Source organism: Takifugu flavidus, chromosome 8 (assembly GCF_003711565.1).
Source record: "Takifugu flavidus isolate HTHZ2018 chromosome 8, ASM371156v2, whole genome shotgun sequence".
Classification (NCBI taxonomy): Eukaryota; Metazoa; Chordata; class Actinopteri; order Tetraodontiformes; family Tetraodontidae; genus Takifugu; species Takifugu flavidus.
In genome coordinates, this window is record NC_079527.1 from 4,963,368 (window position 1) to 4,985,548 (window position 22,181).

General features: G+C 44.5%; 1 protein-coding gene across 2 annotated transcripts in view; it reads left to right on the plus strand.

The window, feature by feature from the left end:
- The first annotated feature begins 201 nt into the window (after positions 1-201).
- sema3h (sema domain, immunoglobulin domain (Ig), short basic domain, secreted, (semaphorin) 3H) overlaps positions 202-22,181 on the plus strand; it is a 38,097-nt gene continuing 16,117 nt past the window's right edge. For both annotated transcript variants that reach the window (XM_057039926.1, XM_057039927.1), the window contains exons 1-8: positions 202-645; positions 15,619-15,773; positions 18,321-18,383; positions 18,778-18,897; positions 19,785-19,878; positions 20,223-20,342; positions 21,200-21,345; positions 21,567-21,681. In XM_057039926.1, the coding sequence (XP_056895906.1) occupies positions 546-645; positions 15,619-15,773; positions 18,321-18,383; positions 18,778-18,897; positions 19,785-19,878; positions 20,223-20,342; positions 21,200-21,345; positions 21,567-21,681 (913 nt within the window). In that variant the 5' untranslated portion in view covers positions 202-545. The remainder of the gene's footprint in view (positions 646-15,618; positions 15,774-18,320; positions 18,384-18,777; positions 18,898-19,784; positions 19,879-20,222; positions 20,343-21,199; positions 21,346-21,566; positions 21,682-22,181) is intronic.

Below are 22,181 nucleotides of genomic sequence, written 5' to 3' on the forward strand. Positions count from 1 at the left end.
ATTTATTGGTGTTTTATTGCTGTTTGTGATGTTTTGTGTGTGTGTGTGTATGTGTGTATCTACAGGGTGGCCACAATGATCAAGGTTCTTTTTCCCCTCCGCCTCCTCGAGAGAGAGAGAGAGAGAGAGAGAGAGAAGAGAGAGAGAGAGAGAGAGAGAGAGAGAGAGAGAGAGAGAGAGAGAGAGAGAGAGAAAACTGTGAGAGGGAGGACGAGCGAGAGCAGACACATGCAGAGAGTAGCAGGAACCAGAGACGGAGCAGAAGAGAGCTGTCAGCCTCCACACAGGACTTTCTTATTTCTTGGAAGGCGTTCTTTCCTGCACAGATAAACACAAAAGAATGTAAAGTGCGCTCCAGTGCTGCTGTAAACGCTCCCTGAGGATCTGGAATAAGCCGACCGGCCCGAGTGCACAAGTGTTTCAGCATCTTTGTGACCTGCGGCCACCAGACACCCGCCGCGGTTGTAGCGGAAACTGGGATCGGACTCAGCTCCTCCTCACCTGAATGCAACACAGAGCTGCCTGAGACCGAAGCTGCGTCGAGGATGTGTTGGCTGGTGACCGCGGTCCTGCTGGCCCACCTCAGGGCCACCCTCACCGAGGCATGGAGAGCATCTCAGCCCAGACTCCAGTTCACTCATTCAGGTAAAACCCAACATTTTTCTTCTCCTATTGTTGTCTTCTCTGCCTGTCTGCACCTCCATACCCCCCCCCCCCCCACACACACACACACCGACAATTTCTTTTCTTTTATTAATGTCCACACATTCATGGGCTATGAAGCACAGATGATGACATCTCAGCCTCCCTCCCTCATGCCTTCAGCTCTGTAATTACCTGAATTAGGCAGATGGAGTTCATTCATTTTCTTTTGAGAGGTTTCCTCCCCACACTTTCTCCTTCGACCAGGGGGTTAGTTTCAAAGTTGCAGTATATTGAAGTGCCCATTTTGGCCATCGTGCAAAAGGCTTCTGTTTAAAAAAGGTTTGGAACACAAAATGAGGCTGTGAAAACACGTACCAGCACGTGTGACAACAAATATCAGCAGGATGTTAATCAAAAAAGAAAACATTTTAGCCAGAAGACTGACATTTCAATTTAAAAATATTCACTTTTATACACAAAGTGGTCCGATTCCCTCAACACTAACCCCAACTCTGACCCTGTACAGTGTTTATTGGTGGGTTTAACTGAATGGGAATTAACAGGCCTTTACTCACCGACCAGCTAAAATACCAATTTATTGCCAATATCAACAGCAGCGCTCACATGACGCGGAGGCTCGCTATTCCCATAGTAACGAGAACGGCGACAGATTTATCTTCTAAAGTGGTTCAGATCTGTTATTAATAATATCGTGGACAGGATTTGTCCACACCCGATTGGTTCACCCCCCCCTTCCCAACCCAGGGTCCTCCCTCAGGACGCAGAATCAAGTGCCTCCCTGTGTTACTTCCACTGATGTGTAACAAAAGAAGTAATTATCTGATGGCAGAAGTCCAAGATCCAGATCAGCACCAAATTAATTCTCTCTTGGCTCCGGGCCCGGCTGACAGCCACGCTGAATCCCAGGCGGACAGACGCACCCGAGGCTCCAGAGGGAACACTCTCCAGTAAAATATGACATTGCAGCTTATTCAGCAAATCCGGGCTGTTTTATTGGGGGTTCATATCTATATAACACATGGTACGGTGGGAGGGGGGTGTTTTGAATTCAGGGTTGCGCACGTAAACGTCTAGGAGTTGCTCACGCAGTGACGTCCACACTCCGCATATGAAGTCAAAGCTGCTGTCACCAGGAGGCCACCCACGCAGGGAGAGCACTTGTTGCCACATTGCGTTTACATGTGCTGCTCAGAGAGCCTGGAAAAGGAGGAGCACGCTCAGCCCCTGTGACGGCTCAATGCTCCATGTCCACTGGTGGGATCTTACTCAGGATGTGACAGGGATGCACAGCTGTCGGGGGAGGGAAGATCTGATAGCTGGAGACTAGGAAAACTTCCTCCTTGGTCGATAACAAACGCGCTAGTTGTCCCCACCAGGAGCGCCGTCCCCTGGAATTCTCTCTCTCTCCTAGACGGAGAGGTTTCTGGGTCGAGGCGTCGCTGCATATAAACAGACGACCAGCATGTTTACGTCACATTTCCAGCGAAGCCGTTTGCTTCAGCGCGGGGCCGCGTGGGATGGATGGCGGCGGTTCCATCAGCTGCGTCAGAAGCGGGACACAGTAGATCAAAACAAAGGTGGCAAAGATGGGAAACAGAGGAACGTCTGACGCACTTGGAAATGGTGCATGGAAATAGGAAGATAACCAGAGGAAGGAGAGGGAAGCTGTGGGATGAGGCTGCCTCTTGTCTCTAAGATGAAACCTGGGAAACACCTGAGGGGTGTACGGGAAACGTCTGAATAGTGCTGGAGGACAGGCTAGCAAAGGCAAAAGGAACGCGTCGCTCTCTTGCCAATCAGAATCACAGCTTCCGTTATTGATTTCCTTTGGTCTCACGTGATCAGTCAGAGATGGTGGACCGAGCTAGAGGAACGGGAACGAGGTCGGGGGCCAGTGTTAGCACATTTGGGTCAGACTCTGACTCGGCTCCAGAGCTCAGCCAGCCTCCGTCTGTGTGTTGCATCCTGCTGGTGTAAATCAACAGCCCTTTGAGCAACAGAGGCTGAGATTTATAGAGATTTATATATATACACACAGAAGCCAGTCTGCTCATCTTTGAGAAGAGAACAAAAAGAAAAGGATGCGTATAATAATCGTGTGTCTGTGCATGTGTGTATGCGTGTGTGTGTTCTCTCTGTGGGAGCTCCATGTGGTGGTCATTTCCCTTCTCATCATTATGGAGGATTTTTGCAGACAGTGGGAGGAAGGAGATTTTTTTTCCCTCTTCTTGTAGAACAGCTATTATTTTAATTTTAGGGGTGGGGGGGTCACCTCCTCGGAATAAAAAATGATCAGTTTAAAGTATTGTCTGGCTCCTTAATGTCTGCTAACTTAATTGCTGGCAGCTAATTAACAAAGCAGCCGGGATGAAAATCAAATGGCTTCTTTAATCCACTTTTCATAATGTGCCACCTCTTTAAAGCGATGCCAAACCAACCTAAAAGGTGGTGCAGGAGCAAAACAACGAGGAGTTCTGAACTGGAAGAAAGGAGAAAAATATCTGATGATGGGAAAAAGAGCCTGTAGAACAAAAATGGTATCATTCCAATTCATTCGCCTTTGCAGAGTTTACTAGAGATGCATGTTGATTCACTGAAATCTGAGATTAAACGACCAACATTCATGAATATACATGTCAATAGACAGGCTAATTGTATTATTTTACTCCCAGGATTTGTTTAACTCCTCACTGAACAGTGAAACAATGTCTACATCTGTCGGAGGGGTTTGGATTTAAACGTGGAGACTGGGCTGTGTAAGAGCAGAGGGGTTGCTGGTAGCTCTCTACGACCGGGTTCTTCTAGAGCTGCATTTTGTAACCGAACTACAGCCGTACGTGGACGAGGATGTGACATTATAGAGGGTTTTAACGACTCCCCACTCAATGAAACAATGCAGCAAAGCACATCAGAGAAAGTAATCCTTTTAGCTGGGTCATGGGGGAAAGATTTCTACATACCTGTGAATTCACAGCAGCGTTTAAGGTTTGTTGTGCATAAAGTTTCCTTATTCTGTTCCCTGTTGTCCAAAAGAGGGGGGAAATATACATCACATACTTAATGTGTGCCGTGATTAAGGCAGTTTAAAGTTTTGGGCATCCAGGCCAATCTTAATTTGTTCTGATTGGTGAAGTGTAATCAGACTGACTGATCTGATGGAAACAAACCAGCTTTAAACACTTAAATACTCGCCTGATTAGTTCCTAAAGTCCTCATCTCTGTCTTAATGACTAAATTATCCCAGTTATTCAGTCAAATGTCATGTTACCCCCCCCCCCACACACACACACACACACACACATGCATGCATACAAACCTCTGTGTAACCATTATAGGAGTCATTCAGTCAGCGGTGCGATTTTCTTGATGAGATGGTAGTTAGAGATACAACTTTGTCCCTACCACACACATGCACACATGTACACAAACACGCACACTTAATTTTGCAGCGCGTACAATACATCAGCTCTGTGCTGATGTGCTGTAGGGTTGCCGTCGGTGACACGCTGGATGTCAGTTTTGAGCTCCTGTTGCTGGCAGCCTAAAGCAGGTTTAGCATTAGTCAGCAGACATCTTACAGAAATAATCCAGTCTGCACAAGACCTCACAGGTGCTGCGACTTTAGACAGATGCTGGCAACAAAACTCAGGACTACAGACAGCTATTTAGGCCCGTTCACCAAAGATTGGGGGAATCCGAACGCTCACTCAAAACCTTTGGCGCGATTTCTTTTTTTAAACAAGCTGATAAGCTAAAAAAAAAGAAAAAGGAAAACTCCCACTGTTTCAGCACAGCTGCCTGAGAGCTGATCCAATTGTGCGTGACTGAGGCGCTGAACTTTAGCCACCACGGCTCAGTGATGCACCTGCCCCAAACCATCAGAGGTTGCTCTACGTTTGCAGGATGATCCTACCTCTGCCACAAGCTTCCCTCTCATGATCACATAAGTGATTTTCATGAATTGTTCAGAAGGGAGAGTTTATTTACTCGGTCTAAATCAATATTCCCACACGGGGTGATGTTTAATTCATGTAGAATTCACATCGGAGGTGGAGCCGCGAGTATTTGAATTTATAGGTTTTGGATTTTTTTCATTGTCAAGATGCTTCGCTGGTAGTGTTGACTGAATGATGCTGATTGCTCGTGTTTAATCAAGACGTTTAAACTCACCCCGTTGCTTTCCCCTGTGTCTTTTTGGGCAAAGTGCAAATTGTAATGGAAATGAGTCCTTTTCAATTTCATGCTATTAGCATGTAAATTGCTGTTTAGATTGCACAGCAGTTTGGTCCATCATTGTCCAGATGCTTGATTGCGCCTCTGTGTTGGCGAGATTTCATTTCGATTTCTCTAGGAAACACACACACTCTGCTGAGCAATGAATCAAAGCTTGAATGCAAAGTCAAATCCCTTCATCTGGTCTGTTGTGACTTTATGGTGCTCCAATATTCTGAAGCGATGCGACGTTGGAGGAAATTTAAGGAGCCGCGCGCAGCTGTCTCCACATGGGTCACAGATGAGGCAGCTGTTGTCTATAAAGTGGAAAGTCGGTTGTGGAGCAGCGGCTACGCTGGAGCAAGGAGCAACACACAGACCAGCGTCTCATAGCTGAGCTAACCGCTGTGGGGCTCCAGTTCAACACTGGCAACTTTACTATTAAAGTACTATTAAATTTGACACTTGATCTTTTATGTATCTCAATCATTTAAGTATTGGGATAGATGGACTGAAATGAATGAGTATCAACATATTTCTACTTTTGTTTCTCAGGTCTGAGGCAGGTTAGATTGAGCAAATGCATGTTCTTGCAGTGCTGGAGGTCCATTTGCTGGCGTCATCCCGTGTTCGTTTCACGTTCTCCAACCGTCACCTTTCGCTTTTGTACTAATAAGACACAAAAGCCTTCAGAGGGAGATTAAAACCAAGAGGTGTTTAATTATTCATTTATTCTTTCAGATCTGTTTCTATCTAGGCCAGTGTTTTCCAGGCTGGGATGTTGCTGAGATGGGTGTTTTGCTGGGATGGTTCTGGCACAAAATCAGCAAGTTATTAAATTTAATGGGAAACGTCCCCAAAGGTGGTGTTACTACCAAACTCAAACAACAGCTGTTTACTCGTATCGCGGTGTAATGACGGCGATTACCTACCAAAATGAACTAAAAGGCAGGTTTCCATACTGAGGATTTAGAGTCTCAATGAACAGTTGTGTAAACATGGACTTGTGATAACAATGGAATCATAAATGCACCCTTGAGAGGTTCTGTGATATTAATATTAGAGCTTATATTCAGCCTGAATCCTGTAATCAAAGAAAATAATAATAAAAATAATTAAAAGCTTCAACTTGCTGCCTTTTCCCTTGAGTATTAATTTGCTCCTGTCAGATTGCTGTGGAGATTTTCACCTCTCCTTTCTCTGTCAGCACTTTCAAGCCATTAGTGGAGCCCTCATGACTTTTACCTTCACCAACAAACACTTGGGTCAGATGCCAGAATGGCACTCGCAAAAATGGCTGCCTCTTTTATGGCTCTTGCTGAAAACAGCATGAAACACTCTCTTTTTATCAAGAAAAATGATTCTTTTACCGGCTATGCAGGTCACGGTCTGTGCTGACGGAAATGTAGAAATAAAAACATGTTGTTGGACTCCACGTCTGCATTAAGACACTTATTGTTGGGGACCTTCATGTCTCCAGTGAACATTGAAGTTAACACCACATGTTAATTCACTAACTTTTATCACAGCAAGATAAAAATGACCGTACTGGATTTTACTCAATCATCCAGCGATTTAAAGTCTCCTTCAAATGTGCGCTTCCATCCACGGGTTCAAAGGTGAACTAAAAGGGTTCTATGAGCTGGGATTTCTGCTGCTGTTGCTGACCTGATGCTCTGCTGGAACCACAAGACCCAGAAAGAAGCCACAAGAATGTTACTCTATGTTGTGTTGAGAAGATCAGTCAAGTGGCACAAAAGGTTGAGAGTCAGACTTCCTTTTCCTGTTTAAAAAGCCAGGACTTATCAGCAAACAGAGGATGTGCACGGACAGATTGCGCTATTTATCATCTCACTGAGCTCGGATTCAAAAGAGATCTAACCGTCGTTGCTGATTGTAAACTTAAATCTGAATCCATTGTTGACAAATAGCCATCATCCTGTTCTCAGCTCACCTTCTGATGTGAAAAGCCTAATTTCAGAGAGCAATGGGAGAACATGGCGTTCCTAGCCTGCTATTCTCTGAGGCTGAGCCAACAAGATCCTCAGACAGCACAAAGATGGTCGTGCCATGGTTAAATCAGGTGGTTTATGAGCGCACCTCTCCAGCCCATGTAAAAACAGTTAACTCGCCCTTTACAAAAATCTCCAGAATCCATATTAATCGCATTTCCACATAAGAGAAATCAACCTGCATTCTCTAGAATGATGTGCCAAATGGTGATTTGCACCCCTGGAACTATAACAACAATTGTGTTTACAGGAATGGGGGGATTATGGGGAATAGATTTCCTAAATGAATCCCATTTTAAAAGCTCTGAATCCACTACTCCATTTCCCAAACACTGACGTTTGAGGAAAATAACAACAGGTGGGCAACTGCCGGGTGAAATTCAAACAACTGTCTCTTTCTATGCAGCCTGCAGCACTGCGGCAACAGTGTACACAAACGTTGCATGAGAAATTTCAGAAACCATAACTCAATTTTCCAGTCTTTGACAAAGCTTACTTTTGTGCTTAAATAATGTCGCTAACCAAGCAGACTTTTGGAAAGACGTAGGTGTTAGGGTGTTCCCAAGGCGTCTAGACTGCATAACTACTGTCTTCTTTCCTCCCGCAACCACTCGGTACCCATTGTAGATTAAGTTAGAATAATTCTATGAGCTAAACTAGGGCTGGGTGATGAGGTTAGTCTCCAAAATGCTGTCATAAATGAAAAATTTGGCAAAGGCGAAACATTTAACCACTAAATTTGTTTTCTCTGGGTCAATTCCCTGTTGAATTCATCGGTGTGAATGTTGCTTTATTCTCTGAACCCTGTTAGTGGAAGAAAGGGCTAAAAACATGAGTTAGGTTTAAAGGTAAACAGGGGTGGCTCAGCACACTCTAATGAGTGTCACAGTATCATAACCCAGGCCGCACTATGATGATGATGAATAATCATACACGCTGGGGTCGAAGGTTAAACTGTCCACATGGGTCTGGTCTGTCAGTGACACAGTCCAGATGTAGTGTGTAGTGTGTTTGGCAAAACTTTCACTGTGGTATGTGCTGTGTGTGTGTGTTTGTGTGTGTGTGTGTGAGTGTGTGTGTGTGTGTGTGTCTGTGTGTGTGTGTGTGTGTGTGTGTGTGTGTGAGAGAAGATCCCCTAGCAGACCGTTTTCTATGTTTTATTGTTATTAATATGACGAATGCCACCCCACACCACCATTTCCAGGGTTCACAGCTTTATTCTCCCACTTGTCTGAACCACGTGTGGAAGTTAATGTCTTTAAAGTGCCTTTGAAGAATTCCCCGTCGCATCTCTGAACGAACACCGACGGCGTGCGGATTTGTCATTTTTTTGTACATGTGACGTGCAATCATTTTTCTAATGCCCTCTCATGTGTGCCCATCTGTATGCCCACAGGCTTTGTTCCCAGACTCCTGCGGGCCCCCCGCTGTAATTGCAGTAGTAATTGGTGAAGCGATAACCCTATTTCCACAGGAAATGTGTCCCGGTTTCCTTGCCCCCCTCACCACCAGCATCATATCCCTCTAGTGGCGCAGCTAGCAAATTCTTCCCCCTGGGAACGTTGCAGCAGACAATCAAAGTTCCCTGAGGCTTCCCAAGTAGACATGCAGGCAGCCACAGACAGGCATACAGGCAGTACAGACACAACGACCCACACAACTTGCGCACATTGTACATGCGTAGGTGTAAATGTGTGTTTGTTTGTGCCTCGACTTGTGTTTTCCGCTCATGTCAAATATTTTAGAGGCTGGAGGTAGAAACAGGAAAAATTCCTACCTGGAAAATTACTTTATTTTTAAAATGTGGTTTACAAATATAGTGAAAACCACCAAATTAATTACCAGAAATATTCCTGAGAAGGTGCCCAATGTGAATGGAAAAGGAGGCTAGGAGGCGTTCAAGATGTTTTTCCTTCATATTTTACAGGGTCAGTACTTGCACATCTGCTCGGAGATGTGCTTTTCCAGGCAAACATGCAGATTCCGCAGGTTTGTCACACAAATTTGATAGGGCCACTTTTAATTATTAATGCAGTTAGAAAGAAAACAGGCAGACACAATCTGCTGTCACAGCCTTGCATCACCATGGCAGTGAAAGCTTACAGACTTTACATTTTACCCGACTTGTGCCAGATTTTTCTGCGGGTTGGAAGACTTGATCCATCGAAACTGTCACTGTTCATTAAATGTTGAGTAATCCACATTCCTTGAATCTTTCCTTTAAACCAGGGTCAGACCACGCACAAATCTGGGATTCCAAACAGGAAACTTAAGTGTCTAACTTTGCAGTTCTTTGGACAGAGGGAAGGAATTACGGTGTGGTTATCTTTGAAGTCCTGTCATTTGCTAATGCTCTGTTCAGCTTTCCCCACTCTGTTGATTATGGCTCGGTTATCCGCTTCGAGACTTTTGTTTAGTCCAGCCAACATTTGTTTAACCGGGTCATTCACTTCTGTAAATTGTTTTAACAAATTTGGGTTTCACACTCAACCATGCTCCCCACTGTTGGATGTGACTGGCAGGATTGACTGTTCATCTGTACGTTGGACTCAAATTTGTAGTCTGGAAAAACTTGCTAGCTTCACACGACCTGGGAAGCTCCTCAAAATGGTTTGTTTCTTAATAAATTTTACATTTTTAAAACCTTATGTAATAATAATAATAAAAAAAAGGGTAATTGCATCGTCTGTGTTTTGGCAGTTAATGGTTGGAACTGAATGGTTTAGCCCCCTCGTTGTTCTGGCAACAGAGAACCTGCAGTGCCTGCTGGGAAATATTATGAAAAAATATTAAAGTTCCTTTTTAAATCTGTCCATCCTGGCCTACTGTAGAAACAAACAACATTCTAGCAGCCGCGGCAGGCGGACCATCACAAATTTATATAAATATCAACATGACCTAAAGCAAAACAGTTTCGCTGTAGAGGTTATTACGTCATTAAAGGCTTGTGAGTGGATATTATGATCTGGTGGTAGATCACAATGGGCCTTTAAAAGCACAATTCATTTACAAAGAAAAGCCCTAAAATCCTACGGTGAGGATTATATGTACTCTTTGGCAAATTGTAATAAACAGATTATTACATTGCGGCAGGTGTGTGTATGTATGTGAGAGAGAGGGACAGGGAGAGGTGCAGTTCAGGAATGTTCTTAGCTGTATCACAAGCCACACATTTTCTCTAATCACATAAAGGTCCATCACGGCTCTCATGACCACCAACCATTCATTTAATTTTGGGTTCCTGGATAAAAATACCAATAACCTCACAACACACATTCACATGGACTTGATGGCACAGGCAGTCATATTAACAAAAGGTGGGCAGACAGGGTCTAAAACACAATATAAAGGAACCATTGATACAACAGACCTGAGCACTGTGTGTGTCTCTGTGTGTGTGTGTGTGTGGTGTGTGTGTGTGTGTGTGTGTGTGTGTCTCTGTGTGTCTGTGTGTGTGTGTGTCTGTGACAGAAAGAGAGGTTACGGACGTACCGGTAAGATTATGTCTCAGCCTTTTTGTTCTTTTACATCTTAACCTTTTCTATCTTTGATTAGCAGTGACAGGAGTCAGAGGCCAATTGGTTCAGCTCAGAGGTCGTGACCCTCATTGACCCTGCTGTCGCCTTGATTTTGATTAGGGTGGCTGCACACTGCAGGCGCGCGCATGCATATTTCTCCGCCGGTGTCGCATGTTTCCTTTCCCAAAAATGAAGTTAGGCCAACTGGGGACGTTTACGTCTCCCTGGAACAGAGTCGACAGATCATTAAAGGGGAAATTTAAATTACTGGGCAGCATCCCTCAAAAGGTGACACTGATGATCCCACAGAAAATAAAATAAAGGGCTGTAGGCTGCATCTGATCCACTTGGTGCTTTGTTGCAAGGCTGCATGGACTCTCTTGAGCAGTAGGGATCTTATCTGATCACCACATGGTGAGCTGGAGCAGATGGAAGGACCTCAAAAACCATAATAGATAGTGAGTGTGAATCGGAACCATCTGATGGACGCCCCCTTGTTTGGTTCTCATCTTTGGCTCTTCTCTGTTTAGAAGAATCTCTATGAGGATGGCTGGTCTGTCTTGTTGGACACTGCGCTTCCTCGCCTGAGCTTCTCCACATACATCTGGAATCTGTTTTGAGTCCTTGTTTTAAGGTGGAACAATGCAGGTACAGTCAGTCCACATTCCAACCGGCACCCATGACTAAACTTCGGGTCATGACCAAAAAATGAGAGGAAATGGGCCAAAATTGGACCTCAGTGGGGCAGGTGTAGAACACAACGTGCCCGCTTTACCACAAGAAACTCGAAAGCTACAGTATTTAAACACCATTTTAAGTTCAGGCTTTGTGCTAAAAGGAAAAATGCTGTTTTAAGATGTAGGAGAATATGAAACGATTTAGCCGTTTCGAACGATCCGTTCGGGCTCATCTGACCTTCTCAACCTGATGCGTGTTCACAAATTCCAGGTTTGTGTCCTGTTGAATATTGATGGCGGGGAAAAAAGCTGCAAGCAGCACGTTTAATACCTGAAACACCAAGGATGTGTGTGTGAAGATGGAACCAGTGACTCAATAAAAAATGGATTCGGTGTTTCCGGAAAAACCCACTAATCTAAATTGTCGTCTGTGTGTGAGCCAAAGTGCTGATGAGAGGAGGTGGCCAACTCATCGCCATTTATCTCTATGTGTGTGTGTGTGTGTGTGTGTGTGTGTGTGTGTGTGTGTGTGTGACCGGGGGTGGGGGGTACACTTAAGATTAAGAGGGGCATGGCCGAGGGACACCCATACACACACCCTTAGAAATTATGTCGGCATGGTTGCTGTTGCCAAGGCAACTGTCCCAAGAGTGCGGGTGGGGTGGGTGCAGCATGTGTGTTCGTCTGGGTGTGTGTAAGCGTGGATCAGTGTGCACGTAGGTGTGGGAGTGCACGTGTCTCAGCGGGTGCATGTTGTGGAAAGAAAACAGGTCAGGAACCATCTTAAGATTTTGTTTTCGTGTTTGATGACTTTTAAGGTGTGTTTTAAGGTTAAGCTTCGAATTGGGTCTGGGTTAGGTGAGGCTTAGGGTTCAAAGGTCGGGGGTGTCCAGGGGACAGGGGTCCAGAATGCACGGTGCCTACAATAGTCCCCACAGAGATAGGAGTCCAAACGAGCTGCACAGACTAATATGTGCCTGATTTTACACTCTTGAAGAGGACGTGTAATGCAGCGAGCCGGGCGGCGGCCTGTGGTTTACTGAATGCTGCAGGAGTTTTAACTGCAGTGGTGGTTTTACATTCAGCTCTGATGAGCTTTGGCTTTTATATTGAATTAATCAAGGTCACGCCGCTCTTGTGGACCACAAATCAGAGTAGACACGGCTTGAATTCCACAAGGGTTTGATTTCCTGGGATGATGGTGGTAACGTCTTGAAAACATCGGAAGGCACGACGTTATGTCTGGAATTCAGATGTGTTTTAATCCATGAAAGAGGAAGACGAGTGGATGCTTCAGTTTTGTTCCACAGATCTTCATGCTCTTCATCACCTGGACTCACCTCCCCAAGTTACCTTTAGTTAACGTTGACCTGCTGCTGTGCCAAGCATGGCTGCTGGTTTGAATCCCCTAAAACTGTGTGGCAGTAATCCCTAATTTCTGTATTTCTCTTTAAATTCAAGCTGTGGAGGACATTGTCAGTCTGTCTGTCTGCACCTCTCTCAAGACCCATTTCTGACATGTCTCTCATTCTCTGTCCATCGACTAACCCTGAAGTCACTGAAGGTTCTGTATCTATCAGCAGAGAGCGACCAAATACCTCACCGACAACAAGAAAATGTTGGCCTGAGCACAGAGCTCATGACATTAGCTGTTCTATCTTCCATATGGGCTTTACAGCAGAGTAATTAACCAGAAACAGCCTCGTTTTCTATGTCTTTAGCCTCTATTGCCACAATTTGAAAGAGAGAGCTTTGGAAAAAACAAATGTAATCATTCTTTCTTGTTTTCTTTTCCTTTTTTTGAAGCAATCCTCATGTGTACACAACTGAACTGCCGCTGCACCCCAGATGTTTAATTACGCCTATAATCTGTTTCAACTTGACCAACTAGACGAAATGAAAAGCCCTGAGCAAACAAAGACAAAAATCACTTTCTTTGAAAGAGATTCCCTGAAATTGTGCCGCAAAGACCCGGCGGGATTAATCAAGAAGAAATCAGTGCAAAGAAAATCGCTTTATGTGTAATTTCTTAATTGAATATGAACAGTGCTCCCGGTGGCTAATGAGCCTGATATCTCATTTAAGATAAAGTTTGCGGCTCTATCTGCCATATCTGTCTGCAGTTCGGAACTCTCCTGTGACTGTTTCTCTGTTTCACATTATCTCTCCATTTCCACTGCATCATATTCTCTTCCTCTTTCTCTCCTCATTTCCCGTCTGCTGATCCATCTCTTGTGTTTTCGTCCCACTGTCAGCATGTTGCGAATCCTCCGACTGCCATTTTCAGCATCTGTTTCTCTTTTCCTCTTCCTCTCGTTCATTTTGACTTGTTTGCCGTTTCCCCCCACTTCTCTCCCCCTTCAGATTTTCCCTTCATTTTTTCCCTATTTCCCCGCAGCCTCTCCGTGCCCGCGCTCCTTTCCTCACCCCTCATCCACCCCATCATCATTTTTATCCTGTCTCTACTGGGGTTTTCTTTTATCTCTCCCTCTCATCTGGCCTTTTGTCGCATTTCTCATGTGGGTTTCTGGTTTCATCCCACCTCTTCAGTCCACCTATCTATCCATCTTTTTTCCTCTGTCATTTCCCCTCACACCCTACAGCTTCTTCCCCCTTTCATCCCTCTCCCACATGGTTCCACTTCCCTTCTGTCCCTTCGTTTTCCATCCTCTTTCCAACCTGTTATTGTAACCATGATTTTTTACCTTCTCTCTACCTGTATCGACCTTCCCTGCCAAATCCCCACCTGCCCTTTTCCATCCCATCCTTCATCTCCGGCTCTGCAGCTCTCCTCTTTCCATTTCTCCCACTCTTCTCCTCATCTGTCTATCATCCACTCATATCTTGACATTTTTCCCGTTCTAATTTTGTAACTGTCTCCCCACATCAAACTGTTTTCATCTTCTTGTCACTTGGCCATGTCATTTTTCTCATTTTCTCCTCTTACCACATCTCCTTTTGTCATTACTCGCCTTTGTTATTGTTCCGCTTTGTGTGCACGTTTGACTTATAGAGATGAAATATGCTAAAAAGACACTCGGCCCAACACGACCATTTTACTCATCAAATATATATCAGCAACGACTGCAGTTGCACTGATTTGCCATATTTGGTTCAGGTCACTTAGCTACATGACAATGAGCCACTGTGAACAAAGGTCACATGGACTCACAGCATGCTGCTTGTTAATTGGGCAAAGTTATGGAAACATGTCCACCATGTGAGGCTTTTTAAATCCATATTGGATCTAATTAGGCTGTTAACATTAGATATTTAATGCATATAGTCCAGATTAATCATGATAATAATAAACAGTTCTGAGTTTAAGAGCCAGTAGACAAAGCAGAAATACTGGAGGACCCTTATGAAAAACCCACAAGCACTCACTAACATCTGGCACTAGTTTCAGAAAAAAACCCAGATCTGCCTGTATTCTTCCCTCGGTCAAATGGGTCTGTAGTAGTCTCCAGTATTTATCAGTTCCAGCTCCGACCAGCAGTAATGTAGTAACGTGTAATAACAACACGCGGGGGACGAGCTAATATTTTCCCCGCTTTCCACATGACGGTATTGAAAGTGTTATTTGAAATTCCACACGGAATTCAGTAGGTTTATTAGTGTCGCGACCCAGAGTTTATCCATTTTGAATGCCAAATGTTTTTTTTGTGCGGTTCTTTTAAACACTCCGTTATAGTTCCCAGTTCCCGGGAATGCCTAATGCTGCTGGAATGGGGGGTTTTGAGTGATGCTGAAATTCGATGCTCAGCCTGTGAAAATAGCAATCTTGTCGCGGTCATCCAGACCATGAAGGTGTTTGTTCATAAAATGCGACGCATGTTGGATACCGTCGAGGTGTTGTTGGTTTCTTTGCAGGTTTCAGTGGATTATTTTATTTCAGTCCCCTTCATTTCTTCCTTTATTTCATACATCTGTTAAAGTTCATTTATTTCACTCACAAATGAATGTAGAGCTCAAATATAAGACTCCGTCTATCAATTAATTTGGGGGATTGATTATTACTGGTAGATTATTCATGAATACTTCAGCTGACCTATTTCCCTGCTGTTAATCAATAACAGTTGAACTTGAAGGTTTAAAAATGTTTACTTTCTTTGCTCCATTGTTGACTCTATTGTTTATGCCACTAAAAGCTCGTGGTAAAATTAACCAGGGAGGTATTCAAAGTATTTATTTACTTGCGTGACGGACCTTCCAAAAAGCACATCCATCACCACAAATATGACCATGAAGCTGAATTTAGCGACTTGAATCAGTGTTGGGGAAATCTTTCATACCGCTTCCATTTGTCACTCATGGCAAATTGCTTTTAGTTTTAAGCTTAATATAATTTAAAAGCAGAAATTACATTATAAATTATGATTAGATATATTTATATGTGTTAAGTTGAGATGTATGTCTTCATGTCGTCTGATGTGCCTTGATCATCTCAGGTACATTCAGCCTGTTTTTTGAGTCCAGGATGTTTATTTTAGCTATAACAATTCTGCTTATTGCCTGCCTTCTTTTGGACAGAACTGATCCAGAATGGCCGTCTTTTGATGCTGCCCCTGGCCGCAGGAGACCTGCACTCCCTGCTGCCTGATGAAGATGGGAAGCATCTGTATGTGGCCATGAAAGATAACCTGCTGTCTACCAGCCTGGATGATATAACACAGAACCCCCGCAAGGTTAGAACTGCACACGGCACAGTCACGCACCCTCGCATAACAGTGGACTAAACAAAGGCAGCATGTATATGAATGCTTGAAAGACAGACCGAACATTCAAGTTGTACAAACTGGTTAACTGGAGTCTCAAGACTAATTATTGACAATGGGAGGAAGAGGAAATTCCTCCTCGATGACTAACGTTCCCTAATTGTCAATTTATCTCCCATTCCCCACTCAAGCATGACACACTCTTCAGTTCCTCAGTGAATTATTTTATACTTAATGTATACTAACAGCCAAATTTACATTATTCCGCATTTACTCATCTCCCAATTTGTTGGAACTGAACCTGGTATGATCTGTTGAGAGCACCAGGACCAAGTTAAACTGGACTTGATTGAGTTAAGGGTCAGGATCAGGATCAGGGTGAGGGTCAGGGTGATGGTCAGGGTCAGGGTCAGGGTTGTGACCAAGTTCTTGCACGCCTACGAACACACCTACGCACAAACCTGACTTGTTTTCGCAGGAAAAGCAACTCTCGGTTTCAACATCTGCCTTTTCGTGATTCTATCGGCTGTGTTCACTATCAAAAACAGGTACGCAGGCAGCCAGCGGACCAGACAGATAGCCGCGGAGCTGGCCAGCCACCCACTCAGGCAGCCAATCCAGCCAATAAAAGGACCAGACTGACATAAGCAACTCATAACTCAACTCTGTGCTGTATGCAAAGCTATATATTTCTACATATAGTATTTATAGTCTGTTTATTCTCTTCCTGTGGGGTTGTGATCGGACACAGACCCGAAATTCTCGACAGTTTTGGTCATTTCGCTCCTGCTATCTGCTGCTTCTTATCAGTCTGTTTATCGATGCTTCCAAAGTGTTCTGGCCCAATAATGTGGGCACGCAGCCGTGGACAAGCAAACGGTTTGAATATGACAGTGGTGCCTCACATCATTCTGTGGGCGTGTCAGCAGGCCTCGGAACATTCCTTCTGTGTGAGTCTACAGCTGGAAGCCAGTGTTACACGGAGTGATTTGATGTGTTTGCGGGTTTTGAGCGCTTATTTGTTCCTCCGTGACTGTGACCGCTTGGCCGTTTTTTCCCCCTCCCATTTATATTTTTCACAGACGGGTGATTTTTGATTCGAATTCTTCACCTGCTCAGATACCACCAATGGTGGCCCGTGTTCCTGTCAGTGTGTGGTATTTAGAGATAAGGACAAGCAAAGTCTCTCATCTAATCTGATCATCAACGCTCCGCTCCGGGCTCTGTGGGAAGACTGCAGCGGGCTGTAATTACAGCATATCCACAAGAAATTGTTTCCCTGAAAACAGCGTCATTTTCCATTAATCTTTTTCAAAGCAAGATGTCCTATCGGGATTTTGGACACACACGTGTGCGCCGGCCGAGGATCCTTCCGGTTTCTACCCTTTCTTTGGTCAATTTTGCAGCATGGAATGTGGAGAGGAGTGATCTGGGTCTCAGGGGCTCATGACTGAGTAGGGAAACATTTGATTCGTCATGTATCTGTCATTCGACACCAAACCTCACCCATTTATAACCCTCCTCTCTCTGTTTTTGTCATTTTCTACCCTGTTGATCTTCCATAAGAGCAACAGAATAATATTTTATTTTAATGAGCGTGTTTGCACACTGACTGTTTACACACACTATGTAGTTTAATCTGCTGTTTTGATTACATCAGATCCATTAGTCTTACAGGATCTTTGACTATAAACAGGAACACAAGCACTTATTGTAACACGTCGTGACGGAGACTATTTAGGATAAGTGAATAAACCCTCTTATGACTTTATTTAAGACCTACATCTGTTAATGGCTCCATGTCTATCCCTCAGCTACAGTTGGAAAAATCTTCCTTTTGATTATTATATTTGTACGGATGCATTGCTTGTCTCGTCTATGCGTTGCAGATGTTGGGAAAAATGTGGTTTTGGAGCCACGTTCCATTATTTTGTCGCAGATTTGTGAAATGGCCTCGGAAAATGTGTAGCACAGATAGTGTTGCATGTATGGATTTTCGCAAACCCTCTATTTAAAATAAATCAGGTTAGAGCGAAGCATCGTTTAAACAAAGCAGGCAACCACTCAGGCAGAAATGGTCAGGACTAATCTTATGAAGAGTCTAGCAGTACAATATTTCTAAATTCTGGACTGTTATGTTCAGAACTTTTGAGACAGCGGGGGGATCGTAGGCACATGTGTAATATAATCCATGACAAATGAGGAATATTTCAAAACACATGCTTTTCTTCCACACACACACACAAAAATTGTGCTCGCATTTTAATGCTCTGTTAATTAATCATGTTATCTCCAGTGCTGCTCTTCTGACAGTTTGGCTCGTGTAAACAACCAGGTGGGTTTTATTTTCCCCTCCCTCATGCAGCCTTGCAGGAGGCATCGGCGTCTCCCTCTCCTGCTGCTGGTTTGCGTCTACATTTGTCCTATTTTGTTGATTTTCTCTCTGCCTCACCCACTCGTAACTCAGCAGCCAAAAATCTTCTCTCTCTCCCTCTCTCTGTGTCTCTCTCTCACTAGCTGTATTGGCCAGCCAGTCCAGATCGTGTTCAAGAATGTTTGATGGCGGGAAAGGATCCAGAGGTGATTCAGTGCACACCCAACTTGGGCAATCTTCCTACAGAGAAACATGCAGTTTTATCTTCTAATAATCTTATTTTAGTAAACTCAGACTGAATGGGTTTGACAAGTAATAGAAATTCTATGCTTGATATGTCCAAGGTAGTTTTCTCTGTTCTGGAACTGAAGAAGCCTTCTGGATAGAAGGCGAAACGTCTTCAAGAGAAGAAACCCAGTCCAGTTGACAGAGAAAACTACCTTGGATACAATGACCTGGATGACTGAGAATTTACACAGATATAACTTGATATGCAACAATGTATTTTCCACATGTATGGAACATTAAAACCATCCTGGGCATCCTGGGTTTTTTTCCAACATCTTTTTAATGTGGTGATTCTGTTTCTTGTCCTTTTAGCTGGAGTGTGCAAACTTCCTACGCGTGTTGCAGCATTTCAACCAAACGCACCTGTACGTCTGTGGCACAGGTGCCTTCAACCCCCGCTGTGCTTTCGTGTCTACCAGCGTCTTCCTCAAGGTTTGGCTCCCCCATGCACACTTCAATATACGTGGAAAAGGGAATGAGTTGCACAACACTTATAGCTTCTTTGCCTGTCGTTGTTCTGTAATGATGTCATTACTGTTTCTGCCACCCACGTTTTCATTCCAACCCCTATAGCGAAGTCTAACAGGTCTAACAGCAGGTGAAGAATTGGATGTGTAATGTCTGCCCCTATGCCCAGATATATCGGCATATGTCTGTCTATAATGTACAGGTGTACCGCAGCCGTTGAAGCCAAACCTCCTTAAAAACGCCATAATTTTTGCTTAAAAAAAGTCGAACACACAGGCCAGGACATTTCTGGGTGCTTTTCTGCAGACATATACGGGTTTTCACACAGAGGCGTGTAGGTGCAAATGGTTGGAAACATGTGCGAAAAGCTGCGACACGTTCATGCTGGACTGTCAGATCAGCACCGGTCTGATTTGTGTCTCTTGCTGAGGCATTTTCTTCAAGTTGCATGCATGGTATCCAGGTGTGTGTGTCTGTCTGTCTGTGTGTGTGTGTGTGTGAGTGTGTGTGTGTGTGTGCGTGAGAGTGAGAGACTAATTCCATGAAAGGCTGTCTAAGATCAGAGTGGTTCAGACGTGGCGCTTATAGGAGCTGGTGGTACTGACTGGTTTAAGACTGTTCTTCACACATTTTGAAATCCTTCCACTTAGCCCGATTAGCCTTGATCAGCTACTTAGTGTGTGTGTGTGTGTGTGTGTGTGTGAGTGTGTGGCAGACTTGTCTCCCGCCAGGAAAAGTCTGCAGTCCATCATAAATCACAGTGACAGCATTATATGTGTATAAAGTAATTTGTCAATCAAATAATGGTTCTGCTGTCTTCTGTTCTGTGTGACTTTTCTTTTCTTTGCCAGTCAGAGCACCAGCTGCTCTCCTACAGCCAGACAGAGTGTGGGAAGGGGAAATGTCCCTATGATCCATTTCAGAAAACGGCTTCTACTGTGGTCGGTAAGTTGGCTTCAAATGCACTGCAAATTATAAGGTACTGAAGGGCGCATTACCAGTTGTTTCTGTGGTTTCAGAAAAGTGTGCAGGATGGATTTTTCATAAGCAAAACATTGATTTTCAGATTAACCACTAAACTAAAATAAAGATATTAACCTTTTGTTCCAGCTGTGCAACATCTGCAGAACAAATCTGCATACTTCAGTTCTGAGGAAAAACCTTTAGGTTTTCTTTTTCTAAACATAATGTAACCTTAATGTAACTGAACAGATCTGCATTAACTACCATCTGTGGTACGACAGTGTCGAAAACTGCTTCCTCTTTGCATAATTTGAAACTCTTGACAGATGGAGAACTGTACGCTGGAATCACCTCAGACTTCATGAGCCGCGACTCGTCCTTCTTCCGCAGCCTCGGCGGCCGTCGCGTCATCCGAACCGAACAGTACGACTCCACCTGGCTGCTGGGTTAGTACGATCGACTGTCTGGTGATTTATCCTGAAAATAGCGAACAAGCTCATCTGGCTCCCACGGGTAGTGTCATCACGTGTACGATATATCGGGATTGAGTTTTTAAAAGAAATAACAGAAGGGAGGGGCGGCACGGTGGTGTGGTGGTTAGCACTGTTGCCTCACAGTGAAGGCCCCGGGTTCGATCCCCGTTTGAGGCTGGGGACTTTCTGTGTGGAGTTTGCATGTTCTCCCTGTGCCTGCGTGGGTTCTCTCCGGGTACTCCGGCTTCCTCCCACAGTCCAAAGACATGCATGATTGGGGATTAGGCTAATTGGAAACTCTAAATTGCCCATGAGTGTGAGAGAGAATGGTTGTTTGTCTATATGTGTTAGCCCTGCGATTGACTGGCGTCCAGTCCAGGGTGTACCCTGCCTCCGCCCATTGTGCTGGGATAGGCTCCAGTCCCCCCGCGACCCTCAGTGGAGGAACGAGCGGTAGAAAGTGAGTGAGTGAGATAACAGAAGGGAAGTTCAGCCAACTCATATCGACTGACGTTCTCCTCTAATTGAGTAGTTTAACATAAATGAATAGTTTCAGAATAAACATCTTCCCCACTAACATGTTGCTTTATAACCTCGCCATCTGAACTTGAGTAAACTTGATATCTCTGAAACATCTCCTGCATTCCCCTCTTTATCAGGCCAGTGTGTCCACGTCTGCCACAGATAACAACAAGCTACAGTCCACATTCACCCTCTCTACCGTTTGTGCGCTCTATCACTATCTGAAGCACACTCGTGCATGCGCATTTCTTGCATTTTAGCAGAGGTGGAACGTGATATTTAGAATTTATGTGTCTTCCTATCGTCAGATGCCCAGTTTGTGCGGGTAGCGCCGCTGTCTGAGACCGATAACCCCGAAGATGATAAAGTCTACGTGTTCTTCACTGAGCGCGCTCAGGAGGCAGAGGGGGCTGCCGGGAAGGTTCTCTACTCCAGAGTGGCGCGTGTGTGTAAGGTACAGAGCAAGTTCTTGCAGGGAAAAGGAAGACAACATGTTCGCGATTGTTTGTTTGTGTTCACTTATCGGAAACATATCAGCATCTGTGTGAACTCGATTGGCTCATCTGTCAAGGAATACGTGCCTGACAGTGTGTGCGTACTGACATGCGTGCGCGAACTTCTTGTTTTAGGTCAAATACGGGTTACATGGAAGTGTTTTCTTTCATTCCTCTTTAGAATGACATTGGAGGCCAGAGGAGTCTGGTGAACAAGTGGAGCACCTTCCAAAAGGCTCGTTTGGAGTGTTCAGTCCCAGGACCAGACGGCCTCCACACACACTTCGACCAGCTGCGTGAGTACATACGAGCACGGCGCGCATGTGTAACCCAACCACATGAGGAAGACTCCACCCGCTGGTCTCATCAGCAGCTGGGGCCTCATAAAAGATTGTGCGAATGTGTCATAAAAGAAGTTATGAAGTCAGATGCTCAGCTGGTGTGTGTGTGTGTGTGTGGTGTGTGTGTGTGTGTGTGTGTGTGGTGTGTGTGTGTGTGTTTGTGTATGGGCGCGTGCATCAAGCATTTTGCTTGAAGGATAGTTTACAGACTTCGAAACTGTAGGTGGTTCTGCCGTTACCACGGTGATCAACAGCCTTGTCGGTCACCGTGCTGTGGTAACCATGGCAACTGGCCTCAACATTAGATTAGAGGGATTTTATTCATTATGAAGGATTCACACTTGTGTTATGCTGCTCGTCTGTGTGTGTTTGCAATCTTGTCTGACTTGTTGTCAGTGTTGAAAAAATGTTAAATGAATAATTTACTGCGCTGGTGATTGAATACAGGACTTGTA